A 24,183-nucleotide genomic window follows, 5' to 3' on the forward strand; every position below is an offset into this window, starting at 1 on the left:
AGGTCTTGCACAGTTGTTAGTCCCATTTTCTCTGTATCTTTCAATCATTTTCTGTCTGGTTTTGGAAACTCTTGTTTTTTTCACTTATTTTCCTTCGACTTTATCCTTCCTTATGCAAGTGGATATCTAATCTCCTCAGAAATATCTTATGAGTAACATGTATTTATTGGCTGTTTTGACTGGAAATTAAGTATATAAAGATTTGCCTTTGACGTAGTTCTGTATGGGCCGTAGTGTTAACATATTCCAACTATTCTTTCCTTTGTAAAAAGTAGAGACCTTATACCATATTATCCCCTGTTTACCCAGCTGGCTCCTGACGACGCATGGAAATGTCCTCACTGCAAGCAGCTCCAGCAGGGCATGGTTCAGATGAGTCTGTGGACACTCCCCGACATACTCATCCTTCACCTCAAGCGCTTCCGACAGGTGGGTGAACGGCGCAACAAGCTGTCCACACTTGTCCGCTTCCCTCTGACTGCGCTGGATATGGCACCCCATGTGGTCAAGCGGAGCAACTTCACTCGGCTCCCTCCTGGATGGAAACACCAGGCTCAAAGGCCAGAGACAGCCCAGCATGCACAGGACTTCTTATATGACCTGTACGCCGTGTGTAACCATCACGGAGGCATGCATGGGGGTCACTACACAGGTATGTGAACTGATTAAGAATTACCTGAAATTCAGAGCAGGGGGCAGAATTAGACCATCTACTGTGTAGTGCTTAAATTGCCCATATAAATAAGCTCTGTTCTGATAGGCTGTCCTGTATTGTGTCTTATTCAAAAAGCACTGAGAGGTGAAACGCTGCTCAGAACTTCCAATGTCAATGGGCGGATCTAAACTGCTGTTGACTGAATAGGCGGAACAGAGACAGTGAATTCAAAATTGGCTGGTTTTACAGCTTAGTTTTTAGATAAGGACTGTACAAACTGGACAGTAAACAGTATATTTTGCAGCTTTAATCATGTTTATGTACTACTTTAAATTTCTTTATTTAAAAAGGCCAGGGAAATGATTATATGTGTTAGTTACTATGTTGCTGTTAACTTTGATGAAGGTGAATATGACTATTCTAAATCTGTAAGTTCCTGACATTTCAATAATAAGGCTGCAACACATATTATTAAATATAAATGATAAGGCTGCAATATAAATGTAATCAATAAATAAAAATGATAAGGGTGCAATAAATTATCAATAAAACAATACTTATCAAATAGTAATATTATTAAAGTCAACAATTCAAAAATCATTCGTCTTTCAAATAACCAACACTTTTACTAAAAGTCTGTCTTGTCACAAGTAGCACACAGTTGCTAGCACTGCACATTAGACTGATTTGAGGAGGCAATAGGTTTTAACTCTAGGTGCTGTCTGAACAGTCCAAATAAATTTGCTGCTGCTCTGAAATGATAATTCAACATACGATTGACTGAAAATTGTTCTCCTGGAGACTAAAACATGGTTTAATGTGTACTTGTTCTAAATGGGAATGACTGTTAATAGGGGATCAATAAGTGTCTTTACAAGTGTGTAGACATGATTATTTACCACCACTTAATTATATACGTTTGGTGGTACAGCGTACTGCAGGAATTCAGTGGATGGCCAGTGGTATGGCTATGACGACAGCAGCGTAGAGCCGGTGCCTGAGGGGGAGGTTTGCACACGTGGCGCTTATATCCTCTTCTACCAGAGACGCAACAGCATCCCTGCTTGGTCAGCCAGCTGCTCTGTCAGAGGTCAGCATTCAACTTCTAAACACTATGTTGTACATGGTTGCTGATGCTGATCTGTTAGAGCTCCACCACTGTCTTCTATACAAAGTCTTCCATTTACACAAACAACAAGTTATTTACCTGAAATAGTATCTGCACATGCCACTGTTTAACCACGCTCATGTGCAAATTAATACAAATTCTTTGTGGTTTTGGTTTCTGTTAATTGGTCTTATTTTTCCTGTTTTTTTAAGTTCTCTTCATAAAGCTATTACTGTTATTTTAAACAAAATAGTGTTTTGTGTTTAGATTTGCCAAATCAGCCTGTAGTACTTGACGAACAGATAGTGACTGGTGCTTTAGCAGTCTGTATAAAGTCTGCCATTTAAGCAAGAAACCTCCACAAAAGTGGACATTTTTCTGTATATATTTTTTTTGTTTGTTTTTCTATCAGTGGTTTATTACAAGACAGGATGGGGCACTGTGTGTAAATGGTGGTCAGTGTATTATACAACATCCATAGTTGAAGCATCTACAGACTACGATTGATAAGATGTAAAACATTACATGCATTTACCAAATTCCAGGTCTCTGTGTACGTTATTACATGTTCCAAATCTGATTAATCAAGGTTGAGAGCTGTGGAAGTGTGAAAGTAAATCCTGAGTGTTCAAAGTAAATTCTTGGAAGCAAATATCACTTCCTTTAAGTCAACATGAATTAGTATCTTCAATTATGAAGACTTGGTGCTGAACAAGGATGATAGTCAGCATTTTTGTCCTGAACTGAAGATGAAAACCAGTTAATTGTTGATGCTTTCATGATTGACAGGGCTGTTATGAGCAAGATTCCTTCTGTTTGTTTCCTAATTATGATTGACTGCATGTTTAAGGCAAAGAGACTTGACAAGGCTGTCATACACTGACATGGTCTCTTTTTCTGCAGGCTCCACAACCCCTTCCACATCTAATCACTGGCTCATTCGTCTGAAATCTCTGACAGGGGAGAGCCAACCATCTAGCCCAGCAACCAAGACCTCCAGCTCTTCCTCAGCACCTGAACCCCAAACACCAACTACTCCCGTCTTCCATGAGCAGGCCACTAAAGGAGACAGTGGTCAGTGGTTTCTCTATTTCAGCCTGTAACAGTTAACTTTAGCATTGGTCACTTTACATGATGTTTGTCTTTCTAAAAAATAGCAGATAGATTAAAAAGTGGGGTTTTGATACTTTGATCTACTTAGTTTCATTTTCGGGAAAAAAGAACAGTCGGTAGTCTTGACTAGGGATGCAAAATTTGGAAGATTCTTTTGACTGATAACCGACTGTCATTAATTAGCAATTAGTTGTTAACTAAGCCTAAAATCAATGATGCAACCCATCAAAATAACAGGTATAAAACAGATCTGTTCTGGTTCTGAAATCTGGTTGTCTGAACTGTGTTTGAAGCCATTGTGAAATACTTGATATACACACACTTATGAGCACAATCATTAGCTGAATTCTGCATTAATGCACAGAGATATTAAAGTGTTCAGTGGAATGCAGAACTGATAGGTGGGGCCAAACGTAAGCATGTATATGAAGTAAGTGGCCTGAAGCCAGATTAAACATACTGTACATAAGAACCTGGTTTCGTTTAAACTGAGGAGCTGATAACTATATATTCATGATTATATGAGCAAAAAAATCTAAAACGTTTATTAAATGACTTGAATATACAGTGATGGTCTACAGAATGGTCTGTATTCTAAAGATCTAAAATTAAATTTGTCACTCAGCACTAATCCAATTTAAAATGAACATAAATACTATGACCAGGGCTAGCTTTGGCTCAGTGTACCTCTGTAGCTCCAAAAAGCAGTCACTGTCCGTCACATCCTTCTCTATAATCTTGCACACCCATGTGTGATTTTGTCACACCGCTGTGCATCACACTTTCTCTCAAAGGACAAAGTGGATGTCTGCTCTTGATGTGGTATGTTCCTGTAGCTGTACTACTGTCCTTTCAAAAAGTGGTCCCAAACACTGCGGCTTCATTTTTTGTAGGCCTGTCCAGCAGAACCAGTTGCCTATTGTGCCCACAAGTATACAGTTTAAAAATGTTTCACAGCTTGAATGATCAACCCACCTATTCAAATAGGAACAATTGTTTACTGGAAATGAAAAAATCATGTTTTTTAGCTGAAAGCATTGGCTGTACAGTTGTTGTTTTTTTTGTTGGTTGAACGTTTAACTATTTTACATCCCTACACTGACAGAAAAAAGTTACTGTGCAGACACATTTTTCATTGATCAAGGTAGAAGCAATGTAAATGTACTCTCAAAGGTACAACAATGGGATTAAAGTTTTTTTTTTCCAGGAGAAAGGAACATGTTTGTACGTTTTCGTAACTTATCCTTTTTATATGGAACAATAATAAGGCCAGAGACAAGACTTGGTGTGTTGAGTCAATACAACTGATTTCAAAAATAGACCACTAGTTTCCTGTAGAACACCTTTAGAGCCTATTAGAAAACCATTTAGAATCAGCCACTTGTCACCTGTTAAACCATTAGAATCCTTTACATTGTGATATCAACCTATTAAAAAAGCAAAACACATTACCAAGCCATCAGGAGCCAACAGAAACACTTAATTGTTTCTGTCAGTTTTTTCAACAGAAAAATGTTACTTAACTAAAGGTACTGAAGGCTTACCTTTGAGGGTACCACTCCAGTGACAAAAGGGGTACTGCCCCAGTGACATTTTTGTGAAAATGTCCTCTAGCATGTCTGAAATGCAGGAGTCTTTGCAGGTTTAGACAGTACTTTTATAATCTGCCCGCTCTGCTTTCATCTCCAACATCTAGTCTATTTACTTTATCGAACACACGTCCAGCCAAATATGTATCATTTTTTCTGAGAAATTTTTCTGACATATGGCTGCTTTCAGAGTTGAGACCATAATTTTCAGATCAATCAGAAACACATTTAGGATGTATATTGAAATTTTGTGTACACATTATAGCTTTTTTCTCTATTTTCCACACCCTAGATGGATTTGAGTCGAGACCATTTGTCCGGGGCACCCAGGGACGCAGCGTAAGCATGCGTTCACCTAGCAAAAGCAAGGAGAACCTGGGTAAAGTGCTTCCTCTGCGCTGGTCGTTTGGTTCCAAGGACCGCAAAAAACCCACTGCTATCCCTGAAGTTACACCAACTCAGCCTGGCGAACTGGTCGAGTACCTGGAATCTGGACGGAGGCCACGGTGCACTAAGGAGCCCATTGTTAGCCTAGTGGCTAGCCCTCCTCAAGTCAAAGCCCAGCTCCAAGAAGGAGATTCACTCAGTTCTCCTAGTGGCAGCAGTAGCTTTAGTGGCATGGAGCGAGGAAGCTGTCCTGGGACAGATTCACCCAGAGTGCCTGAAGGCCAGAGCAGACCAGTTCCAGATAGAGGTACTTCTAATTCTAATGCCAAGGGACGAGATGAGGGCCTAGTATCCAGGAGGAGCTCCAAAAGGAGCAAGCAGGAGCAGCATGGAAAGACTCAAGATGGTCAATCCCACCAAGGCTCCACTACTGGCATGCATTCAGGCACAAGTGTTGCAAGCAGCACACCTGCTAGCAGAGACTCCACATTAAAGAGACTTTGGAGCCAACCAGCTGGAGCTACCAGGACTCCACATAATCAAATCCAACCAGAGGACTCAACTGGAAGCAAGAGAGAGGAGGCTAGAGGCCAAGATGGTATCCTGTCCTTCTTAAAAACGGGCACTCTCAAGAAGGACAAGTCAAAGGAAGAAAGTGTTAAAGAAGGAAAAACGCTAAACAATAAAAACTCATCCAAGCTCTCAGTGTCCAATGGAACACTGAATGGGGTAATAGCAGAACAGAAGAAACCCAGTGGTGCTCATAGAAGCAGCAATGGGCAGCACAACAGCAAGGCACTGGTCAATGGACGGGAAAACCATAATGGCTCTGCAAGCGTAGCAGATATTAAGCGAGCACACAGTTCTTCCAGCATTCAAAGCAGGCTGGATTTGAACCTTAGGAGGACGGTGTCACTCCAGAGAAGTGGCCCACTGGTACCACCTCACAAGGCACTCACTGCAGATAAACCCTCCTTTGCTACGCTGCAGAGGGCGAGATACAGCACCACCTCACTAGGCAGACAGAGACCTGTGCCTGAATCCTGCTTCTGATGTCTGCATAGCTGAAGGGCAAATGTGTATCTGTATCTATGGTGCTTGTGTTTGTGTGGAACTAATTTGAGAGTATGTGCCTCTCCTACCCATAAGACCGTAAATCTCTCTAGGGCGTTTCCACATATATCTGTTTCATCTATTTCCAGGTGCACTTGCAACCTGGAAAAAATACTGAGAAAAGTCCTGCTCAAATTAATTCTGGTACTGGCTCCAGACATGGGGCAAAGCTCCATTCTAGAGTACAAGTTCTTTGTCACTAACAAGCAAGTTCGTACATGGCATTTGGAATATGCATTCTGCCAACAAAAATTCCATTGCATATAATTTTAATTAGACCCAAACATGCTTCGTTCAGTTTTCTCAAATAACTCCACTGAATGACCCTGAGCAGCCAGATTTCTTTTGTGAAAATGCCCTCTAGCATGTCTGAAATACAGGAGTCACTGCAGTCCAGACAGGACTTTAATAATCTGCCCACTCTGCTTTCACCTCCAGCATCTAGTCCATTTGCTTCTTCAGGGATACGTCCAGACCAATATGCGTAGGGAATTTGGATGTGATAGCAGCCTGATTGGTGGACTGGTTGAAAAAGTACATTATGTCAGATGGAATGAAGCGTGAAGCTCATAGAGGAGAAGCTGATAACTACCCAATTAAACAGACGTCCTGCAATGTTTACTCAGTTAAATGGTGACACTGTTCCAGGAAACAGACTGGCCTCTCCACAGGAGCAGAGCAGAGCAGTTCGACTTAAGCCAGAAATTGCAGTCATGCAATAGGTAAAGGTTTGCTAGAGATGTATGTTTATGTAAGTGCCTTTTTTTGTAATGGTTCCTGAAAGAGTATTAGAACATTATTGTTTCCTACATGCACACTCAAATATGTTCTAAGTAGCATGCACAATCACTGGCACACACTCATGCACCCTTGCACACATAGATGCATTATTACGCCCTCGTATTTTGCATACACATGTGCCCTTACTAAACAAACATATTCACACCACACTGTATATGTTGCTATACTTGCATCATCTCCTTTTTTTTCTATGCAGATACAATCAGAGAGAGCAACTAATGTATAAATCATGTCCCTTTCTGTCTTCTGCTTTGCCACTGTTGTCAATGCGTCAGTCAGCACTAAGTGTAAATCTAGGCAGTAAATGGGAAATGCTCTCATTCACTACAGCAACCGATATGTTTATAGTCGCTGTGTTAACAGAACTCCGTATATCAGAGGGAAAAAACATTCTTAACTTTAATGTATGTGTGATTTAATGTGCATGCAATTTTATTCCAGTTCACTTTGGACCATTTCTCTTGGTTTATTGGTCTCAATTGATTCACTGGTTATTGGTTCATTGGTCTCTATTGGCTCTGTTAGTTTCTGTTGATCCACTGGTTATGAAATATTCACTGTGTGAAGTGCAGCTCGTGTTTACATTTTGATGAAATTAAGTCACGTGAATTTACAACATTTTGATATGACAGTCACGTTTTGCTGAAGAAAGAGTTTCAACTGTTGTAAACAGTGGTTGGTATTCTTTTGGCTACTTGTTTCAAAGTTACTAGCAACAATTTGTGAAATGGTAGAAATCCCCTGGAGTATCATTTACATACTATTTCATACTGTTTTGCAGTAAATCAGTAGAATGTCACAAAAGGAAATGGAAGAATGCCTAAAAGAAGAACAGTGAGGGAAATTGCTTGTGAAAGAAAATCATGATTTCCAGCTGGGGAATATAATTTAGCTGGGGAAAGGAACTCTAAAGGTAATTTGTTGTCAGCTGATTTATCAGGCCACAGTTCTCTCTCTTCATTTTTTTGGATTGTTGTGCATATATTTTGAGATTTCTGAGGCACAGCTAGTAATACAGTGCATCAGTCCCAGTCACATCTGCCCCGAAGTCTTCTATGTGTGTTTATTAAACCCCAGCTTTGGGTTGTCATGGTGAGCAGCCTTGACGACAGGGCTTGAAAATACATTTAACCAAGCCATCAAGCCAGCAGTGCTGCTTAGTGGTGCTCATTCAGCTCTCGTACAGTCTTGCTAAGTGGCTACAAAAACTACAGCATTGGACAGTGAAGTTCATGTGACATTCACAGAACCATAGATGACCCTGTACTACATCCACAGCGTTTACTGAACTACGCTGTTGTAATGGTTTTTATTTGAAAAAGATACTTACGCACTGATGCTCCTACGACAGTTTCAGAGTTAAGAGTCTGCCTCAAAATTAAAAGACAGGAAAAATGTTGCTATTATTATCTTCAGTAGTAGTTGTATCTCTGTGAGTACTCTGTAAGTAAATATGCTGATGCTTCCAGATTCATCATCAGTGATGCCCTTAAAAGCATCAGCACATACACCGACTGGCTACTTCATTAAGTACACCTCCTACCTACACACATTGTCCATTTTATCAGCTCCACTTACCATATAGGTGCACTTTGTGGTTCTGCAATTACAGACTGTAGTGTATCTGTTTCTCTGTTGGCCCCATTTCACCCTGTTCTTCAATGGTCAGAAGGAACCAACCAAAAATATCCAGCCAACAGCATCCTGTGGGCAGCACACTGTGACCACTGTAACAGGCAAAATAGAACCTGTAGTGCCACATCTAAAAAACACTATAATAATAATAATAATAATAATAATCGACAACTACATTAATTTTTATTACATGTTTTTCAAACTGCACTGCACTAAATACAGTTAAACAGGCCTAATTATGCTTACTTTGAAACATGTAGTTGTTCAGTGTTTTTTAAGGACTGATAATATTGATGGACTGGTGACCTGTTAATGGTGTTTCCTGCCTTCTGCCCAATGAGGATGGTTGGGATGGGCTCCAGCAACCCCCCCCCTCCATGACCCAGGAGGATAAGCAGCTTAGATGATAAGTGATAAGAATATCGACAACATGCTCAGAAAAGTGTATTGTGACATAATTTATCACAATAACAATAAAATAGCCCCAAATTGTTCATCCCTATGGATAGTAAGTGTACACAGTGTTTAAAAACCCCAGCAGCACTGCTGTCTGATCCACTCATACCAGCACAACACACGCTTACACACCATCACCACGTCAGTGTCACTGCAGTGCTGAGAATGATCCACCACCCAAATAATACCTACTCTGTGGTGGTCCTGTGGGGGTCCTGAAGCACAGGGTGAAAGGGGGCTGTACTTAATGAAGTGGCTGGTCGGTATATACTTACAGAGTTAATGATAATAATAATAATAATAATAATAATAATAATAAATAATAATAGCACTTTTTCTTTCAGTAATTTTGAGGGGAAAGAAAGGTAAGAACATGGTTTACCTGTTTACCACATGGTTATCCAAATAAGAGGATGCAGTTACTCACACTGGCCTACCTTGCTAATTAGCTGATGAGCTGAGTCAGGGGTGTTTAATGAGGCAATGCTGTGGCCTAAAAGGAACCTTGGTTTTTACATCCCTTCTGTTCGCCATTTCTTGTTGTTCAGGGTGAGTCTTTTGGGCTTGGCTTCAAATGGCATATATAAATGACCCGGGGTCATTCAGCTATTTTCCATTGGTAACAGTCTGGCGAGGAGTTAAAGGTGAGCTGTCTAACCCTACAAGCTCTACATACCGTATGACTCCAGCTGTCTGGCTTAAAAATTCATAGCTGTACTTTGTACGGACTGTCACACCATCCTGTATTTTAGTCACATTCACACTCCCCAAACTTTTCAGTTTCATTTAATGAGTAATTTCTGGCTACAGGCAACACAACTCTTTCAGGCTTTTCCCATTGCGGTGGCCCTGTTTCTGATTAGAATTCACTCTCTGCGCTTGCTTTTGAAGAACCATGATGAAGGATTGCTCAGTTACTGTTAGGGAATAAAGGTTGGGGATCTATTTTTTATGCAGAAGTTTTTTACTCAACATTTTTAACCAAGCTGTAATTAATGTAAATAGAGTTGTACAATGAGAAGTTAATTGTTTTGCTCAAATACTGAGTAGATGGCAAAACCCTGAAAGAATGGAGCAAAGCACAAAGTATAATCAATACACTGAAAATAAATCTTATATGTGTTTGTACTGTCGCTTTATATAACACACTGTACTTTGTTTTATTTTTAATATAGCAAATTAAACACAGTCTTTGTCATGATTCGATTTCTTTTATTTATGTACTGGAGTGGGCTATTCAGGTGGAAAATTGCAGAAAATGGATTCCTCTGCACTGTGTGGATATATGGTTAGACCTTTGATTATTGAGGCCAATCTAATTCTTTTCTCTGCTCTTGCATGACTAGAACAAAGCCCAGGAGTAAGCCAAACACAAATACCCAAGCTGAGCAGAGTAACACATAATGAGTGTCAAAAGGAAGGGGGTACTCAGTTCATCATCTGCAGTTGGCCTGTTATGTATTTGGAGTTTGCTAATTAGCTTCTTCCTTGGCATGAATAAGAGGTAAGTTAAGGTAACACTCATAGTCACTGTTAACATTTTTAACATTTTTATCTCTGTAGAAAAGCAAGCCAGACAGACAGAAATCGATCGAGTGACTGCAGCAAACTGCATTTGATTCATGTGCTGCTGACTTTGCAGGGAAACTTTCAGAGCCATGAGCTGTGTACATTGACCCTTTTGATGTCAAGTGATTGACTGAGCTGTCATTTTTCATTCTAGGATTTTTTTTATGCTTTCGGTAGATCTCAATGTAATCATACTCACCATAATGGAAATTTAATGTGTACAGATTCTGACAGCTCTATTAGATAATTATTTAATTAATTATCCTTTATTAATTTACACAGTCAATGCACTAGAGCTGCATTTAGGTGACCGATGAAGTAAATCAGGTGACAAATAAAGAAAAACTAACATAAAATGTCTACAAAGGGTGGCGAGCCATCACAAGCCACCATTAGTCTCTAAAAGTGTACTGGACGAATGGAACACCATTGCTCCGAAGGATATTCCCTCAGTTATTGTTTTGATGATGGTCGTAGAGAGCATTATCTAAAAAATCAGTCCAGAATCCCTAGGTGTTCAACTGGGTTGAGATTCGGTGATTGCGAAGGCCATGGCATATGATTTCTCATTTTCATACTCAAACCATGTGGTGACACCTCATGCCCTGTGGAAGGGGGCTAGAGGTGGGTAGTTCAGGTCCAGAAAGTAAAAATGCTGGGGAGGGTTTTTACTCTCTTGATCTGAATTGTCCACCTCTGAGGGGCACTGTCATCTTGGAAGGGAGCACTCCCATCAGGATAGAAATGTTTCGTCACAGAGGGGAAGGTGATCAGTCAGAATGACTATGTATTGATTTGCAGTGACCCCTCCCTCTAAGGGTACAAGTGTCAAGAAGATGAAGATGAAGATGTCAAGCATTCAGGCCTGTTCAGTTGGTGTATGCCACACATGCACTCACCCACTTGTGGAGAACATGGTAAATCTGGCTGTATCACTTTTTCCACCTCTCTGTAGACCAGTGTCCATGCTTTTTACACCAGTGAAATCTCAAATGGTCATTCATCTTTTTAATGAGGGGTTTATGTGCTGCCTACTGTAACATCCCTCTCTATCTAGTTGTGGACGGGCTGTTCTTGTTGACACAGACTGATTCTCAGTCACCTGAGAAACAGCTGCTCTTCCATTTTTTCTTACATATCACACTAATGCACGAGCATCACGGTCACTGAATGTGCACAGTTGACCAAAGTTTCCCATCATGTTTACTGATGTTTTTCCCTTAGACCTTAATGCAGATGTCACTTTAGTGAATTTTCCATTTAAACGTTGAGCAGTCTTTGTGACTGAAGCTCCTGCCGTTCATGCCCTAGTAATGAACACTCTTTCAAAGTTAGATTGTTTCTTCATGCATTCTTGATTTAAAATCGAGGTTAACTGGGTCTGATCTTCATTTTTATACATGCCACAAAGCATGGTTGGATCTTAATTGCCTAATTGTATCATCCAGTACACCTGTCTAGAAGCATCTGCACTCATTTGTTTTTCTTCACTAATTTGATAAAAATTTTTCGTGTAATTGGTTACACATCTGTATTTATATGCAGATATTTTAAAGAAAATGAATGACAGAAATTTCCTTATTACATAACTGTTCACAGCTCTGCTCAGAGACGTCTGCTCAGGCTTAAACAAGTGGAAAAACAACTCTCCATCAAGGGTACAATTTCCTCTTAATTGTACATGATTGGACATAATTGGTTTCTACCAAAAACAGTCAAAGTAGCAGTCACATTTTTAGATTAAAGGAAAATCACTGTTTAAGGGCAGTTGTGCAGGCTGTGAAACTGAAGGAAATGTGAAAGAATGAAGACAAACCAATGTTCTATATAAGCAAAAGTAGAACCGCATAAATTAGGAAATGCATACAAAATAATATATAATACTATGTTACTGTCTATAGATCTCCCAGTGCTGTGGATCAGTAATCAGAATGTGAAAGCAGCATCACACCACCCAGACACTGGGATAAAAAAAACCCTCAAAAGCATCTGAGGAACACAAAAGTTGTGTCTGAAAGTGGAGGCTGTAATTAGGAGAGACCTTGCTGGTGCTGGTATATGTCTATATATCTTCAGTGCTCGCTCAAGCATAATCAAGACTGTACTGACGCATGCAACTCCACACATAAAAATCTTAGATTTAAAAACATTCAATTAAAATTTACATTTCATTACAAACCTTGGTGCTGCTGCATCTTGCCACTCATGGCCGTGTCCACCATTTTTCAAGTGGTTGGTGAAGGATACACCAGTTTCTCAGAAACAACAGGTGCAATCTCAGCCGCATCCAAAGGGGACAAAATGCAACTGCCTTCCATGATGTAACAATCAAGAAATGCCACCTACCCTGCTGCATCCTTACCTTTGAGGCAGTCTAGTGACTTATCAGGGAAGCCACAGATAGACCAACAGTCTGTGTGAAGGAGCTCTAGAATTTTGTGGTTGAAAGTGGAGTAAAGGTGCACCAGTCCACAGTATCAAGAGCTCTACATAGACCTGGCCTGAATAGGGAGGGTAGCAATTACAAGCCATTACTCAAGAAATGTCTGCAAAGAAGAATGAGAGTGACCCAACTTTTCATCAGCATGGGTGGAGCATTTAGTTAAAATTAAGGGAGGAATGGAGGAAGCAAAATGCAGAAAAATACTGCAAAAGAAACCTGATTCATTCAAGACAGTGAAGTGTGGTGTGCCAGTGCAACACAAAACAATAAAGTTGAAGGCCTAACCTTGATCCCATTAAGAATCTGTGATATTATTTCAAGGTTGCAGTCCAAAAAAAGTCCTCCAACTGAAATGAACAACAAAATAAAGGGGGTGAATACTTCCACAGGGTCTGATTATACTGGTGTTCACTTTAAATGCATACAATTTTACGTATTACATAAATATAGTGTGAAAGGCAGAGGTGGAAAGCAACAAATTACATTTACTGTTGTTATTGTACTGAGTGGAATTAAATTAATAGTACTTTTACTTCACTTGTAATAAAGTACGTTTACTGTACTACTTAATTTTTTATAAGCATTACAGTGTAAAATAAATGTTCAGCTCATAAAACAATTAGAAAAAAAGTCCAGTTAAATTAAAAGATTAAATTATGAAAGCCAATCAAAGTAAAACAGCTCCCAGCCACAAAAACTATACACTTTAGCGCTGATGTGTTTAGAGATGCCAAATATGCCAAATCTGTATCCTGAAAACTGTCGAAATCTCTGCTTTTCACAACTTAACTTCCACCCTGACAAAGCATATGAGCAGTCAGTTGACTGGCTAACTAATCTTTGCTAAACCGGTACTGTGTCCTTTTACTATTTGCTTTGTACTTTGTACAAGTATGGCGGTGAGTTATTAAACTTAAAATCTCTTGTGTTATTGCAAGTGCCTGTCAGCTAACTACTTAAGCAAATGTAAGTAAAAGTTCAAGGAGATAATGGGCAGTAATGGGCAGTTATATTATTGATTAAAAGATCTATCTGTTATTTTTGACTTATTATCTGTTATTTAATGGTTTATTTAGAGTAACAATATTGCAAACTTATTGCCTAAAAGAAAAAATGTGCACTAGTGAAACAAACTGTAATCGGTTTTAGGACTCTCATGTAATATCATGCTGTGCGTTAGTTCTGTTTTTACAGATCATTTCCCATCATGTAGCCAATTCAACTTTTTATTTTTTTATTTTCTATTTTCTAAGTAGTTCACCAATAAATAGCTTACTTACTCTTTTATTAATATTTTTGTAAATGTAAATGACAGGTAAATGATCACTACAGTACCAGTACAGTACTTAAATAGGGATTTTCAGTACACAGTGATTCAAGAAAAATATTTGTAATCATACTTCCAGGGGTAGGTAGTACTTGTGCTTAAGGAAAATTTTGATTTTTTTTTTATCAGTGTAATGATATACATTTATTTCTACTAGTAAGAAAAGGAACCTACTTTTTATTCAGTTACATTTTGGCCATTAATCTATCGTTACAAATTCCACTTTTGTGTTTAATTTTATTCTCTACTGCTGGTGATGGCATCTGTACTGCTTTATGATTGGTTATGATCTAATAAACTTCAGTTCCTATGCTAATAGATGCTGGGCATACTAAGAAGTTTCACTGCAGTTACTCAATCATTTTTTAAGTTGTTTCTTTGCTTTTTTTTAAGGCTCTGTTATTTTCATTTGAGTCATTATTTCCCAGAAGAAACTAGTTTTAATCAAATATGGGTTTGAGCTACTCTGCCCACCTCCTGGTAATTCTGTGTAATAGTGGAGTTAATCTACCCCCAAACCTCTACCAAAGCAGTTATTTTAAATGAAGTCAAAGGTTTGTCACAGCTGTAGTTTAACAAAGAATGAATGAATTAACCCTACTCTGGGGATTTTTCCTTGTAGCTTCCTAGACCTTAATTAACAAGGGCTAATTTAGCCGAGCTCCCTTAGCTATTAACTGAGCTCCAGCCTCGCCTACACTGCTGCGGTTCGAGAGAGAAAGAGAGGTAGTGAATGTACGCGTCTAGCTCATTGTGAAGTCCAGATGTCCCCAGAATGGTGGAAAAACCATTTTTGTTGGCTAGTCCTCATGAGACAAATTGCTCTTTAGAAAATAAATGTGTTTTTTATTTGAAAAAGCAAGAGAGGTTAGGGTTTATTTGTAACTGTAGCTGTATCATTTACAGAAGTCAGTGGAAATCCATCATATAGGTGGATTTACAATCTTACATCAAACGTGTATGTGTGTGTGTAAGAGTCTAGCCATCACAAAAAAGCTAAATGTCTGCCAGGCATTTTCCCAATGTGTCATCAGATTGTAATCCTGTAGTGTAATGAAAAAGCAGTTATGTTCCATTAGGATATAAATGTAACAGCTACGTTGGAATTGCTCCGACTTTTCCAAACACGGACATGAATATAGATGATCATATTTATGTTCATTCAGAGGGAGGGGTCAGGGCATTTTACATAATCCCTCAAGCACATGTGATCAGCGTGCACAGACACATAGATACAAACTTTATTAATCCCAAAGGAAATTGCAAGGTCATAAGGCAACAAGAAGCACTGTGTGAAAACACATGCATGTATATTAGGAGAAGCTAGAGTTTAGAGGGCACTGTGCTGTATTAGAACAGGCTGGAGTTTAGAGGACATTTAAACAGCGCTGTGGGTTTACAAATGTATGCTTGAGTGCAAGAGAACAGTAACATTTAGACAACGGCTAGTTCTGACCACACAATCTGACTGCTTGAAAGGCGTACTCCTGTTCTTAAATACGACAGCAGCACATTTCTTACCAGGGCTATAACATTCCACTTACCACCATGTGCTGAGTAACAGCAAAAGAATACACTACTCTTTTGGCAGAAGAACTTGCCCGTATTAAAAACGTACAGTACTGCGCAAAATTGAGACCACCCGTCATTTATTTCATTTCCAGTCTAAACAGCCACTGAGAACTGTGGTTTGATTTTCATAAGATTTTTCTGAGGAGATTAGATATAAAATAATCTACTTGCATATGGTAGGGGTAAATGAAAGGAAGAAAAATATTTACAGGAGTTTTCAGAACTGGAGGTCAAGAAATAATGAAAATATATAGAAAATTGGAACTCCCAAGTTGGAAGCGCGCAAGACCAGGAAGACCAATAAAGATAAACAGCACTTAAAGCTTTCATCTCATGTGTGAGTGAGCACAGAGCACTGGGCCACCCCAGACCTCAGCATCGTGGAACGTGTTTGCAGAAAATGCAACCAACTTTTATGACTGAACTTTGGAAATGTGGAAAAATGTCCCTGAACTTAAAGCAAGCCCCTTGAAAAGACTGGAAGCTAGAATAAAGGCAAAGGATGAACACAAAAAAGTGTTGGAGGCTTTTCTGTCATTTTCTATAAAAACATATATTTTCAGATTTTTTTCCTGATGCTGAGAAAATAACTTGTACTTCATGACTGTTTTGCCTTAGAATTAAATAAATGAAGGACAGTCTCTGACTTTTGCACAGAACTGCATATTTGAAACCGTGCCCAGGGCTTCTTTCATTTAATTTTTTACATAATTGGCAATATTGTTGTACAAATGCAATACATGACTCAAGGTCGTGTTGGTGTGAATAACATTACACCTGTGAAATTTGATGTTTATTTGCAATAACACACTATCACTGGTCTTCTGTTGATGCAGTTATATAGCTGAGAATCATTCACCCTGAAAATGATCAAAAAGGGTTCTATTGTTACAAGCTTGACATCGTGACAACAGAAGAACCTCTTTCAGAAAGGTTCTTTATAGAACCCTACACAACACATTCTCCATTAGTCTGAAGAACTACTTGACAATGTAAAGAACCCTTTAAGCATGCAGATGGTTCTTAGCGTGTTCATGGTTTTTATAGCACCACTGTGTTTACTAAAGTACCCTTGAAAAAACATCTTCTTTAAGATTGCACTACAACAGCCTATGTGCTCAGATAAACCAAACTAGGCCCTGTTTTGATTTCCAGTGCCGTTTTATCAATTCATGGTGACTTATTTGAACCTCAGAAAGAGGCTGATGACTTTGATGACGCCATATATGTCTCTTTGGAACCAGAAAATCATTCTGCCATTGTCAGAACAACACGATCATCTCCTGCTATGCTTATTAATTGAAGAGGCATGTAATTCCCCTTGATATCTGTTGCATGCCAGAGTTCTGACTCACTTTTGATTCAAATCCTGCTGCCTCCAGTCCCAAAACACCTCTTCTTTATTTTGTCATTCTCTACAACATGGTAGCCAGTCAAGCAGTGGGATCTTACACTCCTTGTATACAGATGGGAGTTGTGGTATATGCACTGTAAACTTTAATTAGTTGACTTTACGTAAAAAAATAATGCAAACACATATTGCCTCAAACATTGTTACATAGCAAGCTTAAATAAATGTATATTTGAGTTACAGTTACTAATTTTCAGTGATTTACAGAAATAGTAAGGGTTACTAGATTTGCATTAGTTTAACAAATGAGTAAAGCAACTGTGTTTGCACAATAATGACATCAATCATGTAATACTTTACCACTAATATATATATAGTGCTGTGTAAATGCCAGAGATCATTTATTTTGTTTCATTGTTGTCTTTATTATAGCTTCTATTCTTTTTAGTTTTTAAAAAAATAACTGCAGGGGTATTTTCTACACCTCCAAAGTTCAGTTGTAGAAGTTGGTTGCATTTTCTGCTTCTCACAATCCAAGTAATTCCAAACACATTCAGTGATACTGAGGTCTGTACTGAGCCGAGTCCTCAGGCGCGCACGCAAAGTCCCTGCCAGCAAAGACCACAGAGCGCTCACTCCTCAACAGCAAGAGCCGCATCAAGTCCCATGCAGCTAGGAGTGACAGCAGCAACAGCTGCCCTGCCACTCTCACCACCACCCACTGTGCCAGCAACACTGTCCCAAATGATGCTCATGCACGCTGGAGCTTCGCCTCCACTGCTGTTGACTGACCTGAGCTGGTTAAACCTCGCCTTTGGGCCTTCCTGCACCGTCTCCAGCCTTCATCCCCACCATGTCAACCTCACCCTCGAGCTTCCTTGCATTGGCCTTCCCGTGCTGGCTCTGGCTTCCAACCTCGCCATGCCGACAACGCCATCAAGCCTCGCCAGACCGCATTCCCCATGGAGCCTCTCAGTGTTTTCCCCGTTGTCACAGTCTTTCGCCAGGCTCTGCCTCCTTCACCACCCACCTGGAAAGTTCTTGAAGTGCTATTTCTCCCCAGACCGTTGGGAGGCACTATCCTGCTCCTGAAATCAATGTGGCATTGGCAGAGATAAGACACAAGGCAGGCCATGCTTCTGCTACTAAAAGTGCTCTTTATTAAACACACCAGTAGACAGGCACATACAGAACACTGAAACAATGGGGGAGGTCATCATTAGCCACATGCTTCACCTTGACTGTGACCAACCCCCAACACAAATCCCCACACAACAACCCCGCTTCCTGACACAGATTAACACATTAACACACATAACTTTAACAACCAACACGAAACAACACAATATCTCACTCGCGTACTTTTGCATGTGACCAGCTGCATAGCCACACTTTCAGAGTCTCTCACCACCAGCGTCAGCCAGTAGCAGGTTGCTACAGTTTGTTGTGCAGAAATGTTGAATGCATGATGCTCAGATCTGGGGGCTGTACAGGTTACTGATGTAATGGAAACTTGCCATCATGTTCTTTTAAGTGATGTTATATGCATTGTGACATGGTGCATTACCATTCTGAAGTGCCCATCTGACTGCAGATAAACTGTAGCCATTTAGGGATGAATGTGGTTAGTAAAGATATGCCATGCCATTCAGCTGTTCTTCAGTGGGTACCAGGACAACATTATCCCCCACCGTCACACTGCCAAGACCAACCTGTAGTGTTGACAGGTTGGCTCTGTGGATTCGTATTGCTTCTTTTCACATCTCAGTGGTCTAATTTTGATGGTCTCATGCCTATTGGAGATCGTTGTTCGGTAGGTTTTTGCCTTTGATTATCATTATCAGAAACCTTTCAAAATGGTTCTGCATTAAAAGGCTAGGATTATGCCATTTGGGAGATGCTACAACCGGTATGCCTAGAGCCAACTATAATGCCATGTTCAAAGTCACAAAGGTCATTTTGTCCATTCCAATGCTCAATTGAACACCAATATTATGTATCTGAAGATGCAGTCACGTAAATGCTACCATAGTGGTAGCAGTACTGGAACTATGGTGGAATTACTGGAATTACTCATAGCTGTAGCGTTCCTGTCCGTGAGCAAAGCAATGGTGTTTGCCACTATTTTATCGTAAGGCTGCACTGTGTAACATTTAGGGATTTGGAGACCTCTCTGGTGGAAATGTGGAATTACATGCAACATTCAGAAAAACGTTTTGTAACGTCGCTTGTGCTTCAGACGTCTCAGGAGCGGATGAATCTGATGATTACAAGGACACTTAAAGTCGTTAAACCGCTACATACGTGTCTACCAAGGATGTAAGAATTATCTACTATTGTCATCAATAATGTTGATTGTGCATTTGAGACCTAAACATTGACCCAAACTTTTTTTTGACTCTGTACATGTGACATTTATATGTAAAGACATATGATGTGGTCTAAAAACCCACCTCGAAATCTGACCTGACACCTATAACTTTTAAATCAATATTTCAGGCTCACAGCAACACAAGCTCCACATTTGAGTGTGTTTCTCATCTCCTGACTCAGTTATGCTACTTCTTCTGATTTTAATTAAAAAAAAAATCTTATAATGCTGTTTCAAACCTCACTTTTTGGAACACAAGCTAATGTTTCTAGTGTTGCTTTCATAGAAGTTTGGCTTTTATTGTACATGAACAGGTAGGCCTAGACTTCAACTGCGTGCATTTTGTGTTGAGTTTCTGAAAAAAAAATCTGTATTTAAATTTTGCTACCGCTACAGCAAAAGTTGGGAAAATGTAACTCTTGACAGAGCGCTCTGCTGACCGCTGCGTTACAGTGCCATTGCTTCGGCCCTGGTCGATTTTTCCATCACTGCTCTGTTGAAAAATGTGTTTGTTGTTGTCTGTCTACTGTCATAATGTAAAGCCAGCATAAATGCTGCTGGTCTGTTGTCACATGTCATATGACTTGTTGGAATGTATAATTTGTGTGTATGTTAGGGGGTGTACATGATAAACTGGCGGCTTTGAATATAATTTATAACAGTGTATGTATTTTGTATGTCAGTGTTTACTTAATCTAGGTTGATGTATTGCGAGAGCTATGATGCTACTTTATCAAGACAAAAATGGGTAAGTAGGTTTGGGTAAGTGTATGTTCTCATCTCAGTATATTCTGATTAACATAGGCATCTGCAAATTTGTGTTAGTGTGTTTAATATTGTGAATGCCAAATTTTTAACTGGACTCGTGCTTTTGAGAGAACAGAGCTGGACAATTAGTAATGCCTAGCCAGATGGTTTGTTAAATGCTTATTCTGGCACGAGCTGTGCTTATTGGCAGCAGTTCACTCGTGTCTTCTAACCAGTGAGATGTATGCAGATGTATGCGTTTTGTTCAGCATAACACATTTTAGAAATAAATAAATAAAAATGAATAAGTTCAGTTATGTAAATATTTAATTGCTATGAACCAACTACCCATGGAACTTAAACAGACTCAAAATGTATTGGCACATTTGTGCCATAATTAAAAATGTATTAGTACATTAGTGCATCTTTTTACAATATGTTACGCTCAGCAAGTGAACAGAAAGTGTGCACTAAAATATGCACACAATTATCATATTTAAGTGTGGTCTCTGTAGAGAATGTGTTCACTTTTTCACTTAGAATATCAACAAAACGTGTCATTTGACCAGGGGTTTTCAAACTTTTGCATATGACTGTATTAAGCAGCAAAAGACAATTCCAAGACTGTAATTTCCTTTTTGGCAAAGTTTTCTTTCAAAGGGCGAATGGTGTGATTCCAATCATTATCGTTTGACCAGTGTCTTTCCAGACTTCTGCAGCTTTGCTTCCAGAATGCCTTCTGATATCATGATCCCATCAATGAACACAAGCTCACCAACACCACTGTAAGAAAAACAGACACAGACTTTACCACCTCTGTGCTTTACAGAATTGTTATTGTAGTCTGGATGAAATTCTTGTCCAGGCTTTCTCCTCACAAAGAGTCATTTTATAAAGTAACCTCATGAACTTTAAAGATCACCAATGGTTAAATGCTTAAAGTGTCCAAATACTTTTTGGGCCCACAGTATAAAATTAAACCTCACAAAACTAAAAATGAGCTATAAAAGCATGTTGTCTGCAGATGTGGGTTCACTCAGAGATGAATATTTGTGATGAGAGCTTCAGATATATTTATTCCAAAATTCTATAAGGATTAGATGACTTTATACCAAAATTACAGAAAATATATCAGTAAATATTTGGTTCGCTGAAGTGACTGGATTTAGAGAGAATAAGATTCATTTTGAAGGACAAACTTAAAGTTTTCTTTGAAGAAAATCTGCAAGCTTTTTGTTCCCTATTTTATGGGAAATTTAAAAATCTACATAATCAAGAAGTAGAAGTGCTATTATGGATTTGAGACTTTGTTTTTCAGTTTTCATATTGTTCTCAATAAACAGATCTTTTGCTCAGTAGCCCACAGATCAATATTGATCCCTTTCGCAAATTTCTTACTCTTTTGTTGACAAACAGATAAAGAATCCTTATTACGCAAAATGAGATATTAAAACCTTAATTCAAATTATAGGGCTGTATAACAAAATTGTTTGTGTATAACTTCAGTGTTGGTGCTAAAGGTGGATGGGGGGTGGTGGGCCAGGGTGCGCACAGCTGCCCCAGATTTCCATTTCACCCCAAAAATGTAAAATATATAATCTGCTATAATGTCTCTGGTCCAAGTCAGGTAGTTTGTGTAAACAACACTTTTTTTTTGTGATGAAGAATTTTTATTTCACAAAACAGCAAACAACAAGGGGATGGGGGCAACAGACAGCAAATAAATAAATAAATAAATAAATAAACACAAGAGACATGGACAGCAACAATGATCATAGGTACAACATCACAAAATTAAATAAGGGGGGAATTGTCCATATTCAACGTATACCTTGCAGGAAATCCAAAATACGTAACACAAAAATTTGCCATGTTTCAACAGTCATGTGCTTAGCATCGTTAAGTCGCGCAGCCAAACATTCAAGTTTTGCTATGTTAAGTAAATTAACAGCCCAGAATGATTCCAAGTGAAGTCCAGGGGTAATCCAGTTTTGTAGGATTGTCTTTTTAGCAGCAGTAAATTCAGAAAACAACAGTTTACTCTGTATAACCTTTAACCCTATATTGGAGTTGTCATTCAGGAGACACAAACACAGGTCATAATTATATTCAATTTCCAGTAAATCAGACAACACTGAATTGACATATTTCCAGAATTTTTCAAGCAAGGGACATTCCCAGAACATATGTAAAAATGTACCAGGAGCAGTGTTAGTACATATATGACAATAATGTTTAGTTTGGAGCTTCATTTTAAATCTTCTATACGGTGTCAGGTATGCTCTATGAATAACCTGGAAATTAATAAGTTGATTTGCTAAATTTTTGGATGTTCTGTTAAGATTAGACCAAATAGTTCCCCATTCCAGAGTATAATTTAAGGCAGAAAGCTCTCTGTTCCATAATGCAGTAACTGAAAGAGGTTTCATAGTAGCTTCAGTCAACTTACGATAGATCCTGGCTACACATCCACCATAGGATGAGCAGCTATAGGAAAGCCCCACGGAACCCCATAGGTTTTAAGCACTGATCTTAATTGCAAATACACAAAGTAAGTAGAAGCTGGTAGACAAAATGTAATCCTTAAGGTCTCAAAAGAGCGAATGTAAACAACACATTTTTTACAGTTCCTTGCACCTGTTTTTCTCAACCAATTACAACCAAATTCTTTTTTGTGTACAACAAAAAAATAAAATAGTGTCAGGTGTATTAATTTGCAAATAAATAACTATAGAAAGGGCAAGTCTGTGAACAAACTTTAAGTTGGCTATGTATTTCAGGTGGTTGCTAAGGTGTTATGTTATCCCAGATGGTTACAAAGGTGTTGCTAGGCCATTGCTATGGTACCCCAGGTGGTTGCTAATACGTGTTATTTATACATGCTAATATCTATCATTACTGTCCAAAGAAATACAAGTATCGACAGGAGAGGTCAAAGATTTTCTTTACTTTCAATGTAAATTAATGTGAAGAGATTTTATTCTAAACAATTCTGCAGCATTTCTATTGGTCCAGTCATCACAAAATTTCCACACAATGTAAAAGACAGCTGAGCTCAAATGATGCAGAAAATTAAAAATCTCAAAAATGGAAATACTTTTTTTTTGGACACTGTGTGAGAGCTGTCATTTTGAATGTGACTGTCTTCAACATTCCACTATTCATATCCTGCTGGAAAAAAATCCTGTTTGAATGAATGCTATACAAAATTCATAGGAGAGATCAGTCCCAAAGGCACTTGCCCACTTTTCACATGTAGACTCTATGATCTTGTTTTGTGGTTCTAGCTTTAAAACTGCAACCTGTGGAAATGATACAAAAAAGTGCAGAATAATAAAACAAAGAACAGGTAACTTGGCTTTGACAAGTAAACATAATCAATAAAGAGTTTTCAATCTTTTAAATAATAAACAGCTACTTTTTATTTTAAACCTAATACAGACTCGTAAATCGATGCAACCATATTATGTTGGAATTGTTTTTTTGTTTTGTTTTTTTTTGGTTACACTGCCATCAAAGTGTATTTAGGTTTTATAAACACTGATCTGAACTTACTACAGACGGGCCTTTAGCACAGAGCACACAGTAGGTAAGATGGATTCTGGAATGTTCTGCATTTACATTCTAGTCCACCAGAGTTTCAGGTGTATAAGAATGTGACTCCACACTGAATCTGTAAGTAAAGTTTTCTTACTTTTCTGTCTCAAATGGTCTTCACTTCAACCTCTGTCAAAGTCTTAATGGCTTTAATGTAGCCATTAACAGTAAGTGGTGCTGACCTATCGCAATTATTCCAAACACATGCACAGATAAGAGGCTCTTATTTTATTTATTTATTTACTTGTTTAATTTTTTTTAAAAGATATGTGGCTGCGGCTGTCTGCTCTGCCAAGTTCCACTTATTATAAGCACAAGTAGAAGTGACATTTTGAGAAATTGCAGAAAG

General features: G+C 38.8%; 1 protein-coding gene across 2 annotated transcripts in view; it reads left to right on the plus strand.

The window, feature by feature from the left end:
* Nucleotides 1-8,600, plus strand: part of usp43b (ubiquitin specific peptidase 43b) — a 150,406-nt gene extending 141,806 nt beyond the window's left edge. For both annotated transcript variants that reach the window (XM_036589579.1, XM_036589580.1), the window contains 4 exons: nucleotides 310-652; nucleotides 1,587-1,745; nucleotides 2,667-2,837; nucleotides 4,758-8,600. In XM_036589579.1, the coding sequence (XP_036445472.1) occupies nucleotides 310-652; nucleotides 1,587-1,745; nucleotides 2,667-2,837; nucleotides 4,758-5,905 (1,821 nt within the window). In that variant the 3' untranslated portion in view covers nucleotides 5,906-8,600. The remainder of the gene's footprint in view (nucleotides 1-309; nucleotides 653-1,586; nucleotides 1,746-2,666; nucleotides 2,838-4,757) is intronic.
* Nucleotides 8,601-24,183: the final 15,583 nt, after the last annotated feature.

This window comes from Colossoma macropomum, unplaced genomic scaffold, assembly GCF_904425465.1.
Source record: "Colossoma macropomum unplaced genomic scaffold, Colossoma_macropomum, whole genome shotgun sequence".
NCBI classification, from domain to species: domain Eukaryota; kingdom Metazoa; phylum Chordata; class Actinopteri; order Characiformes; family Serrasalmidae; genus Colossoma; species Colossoma macropomum.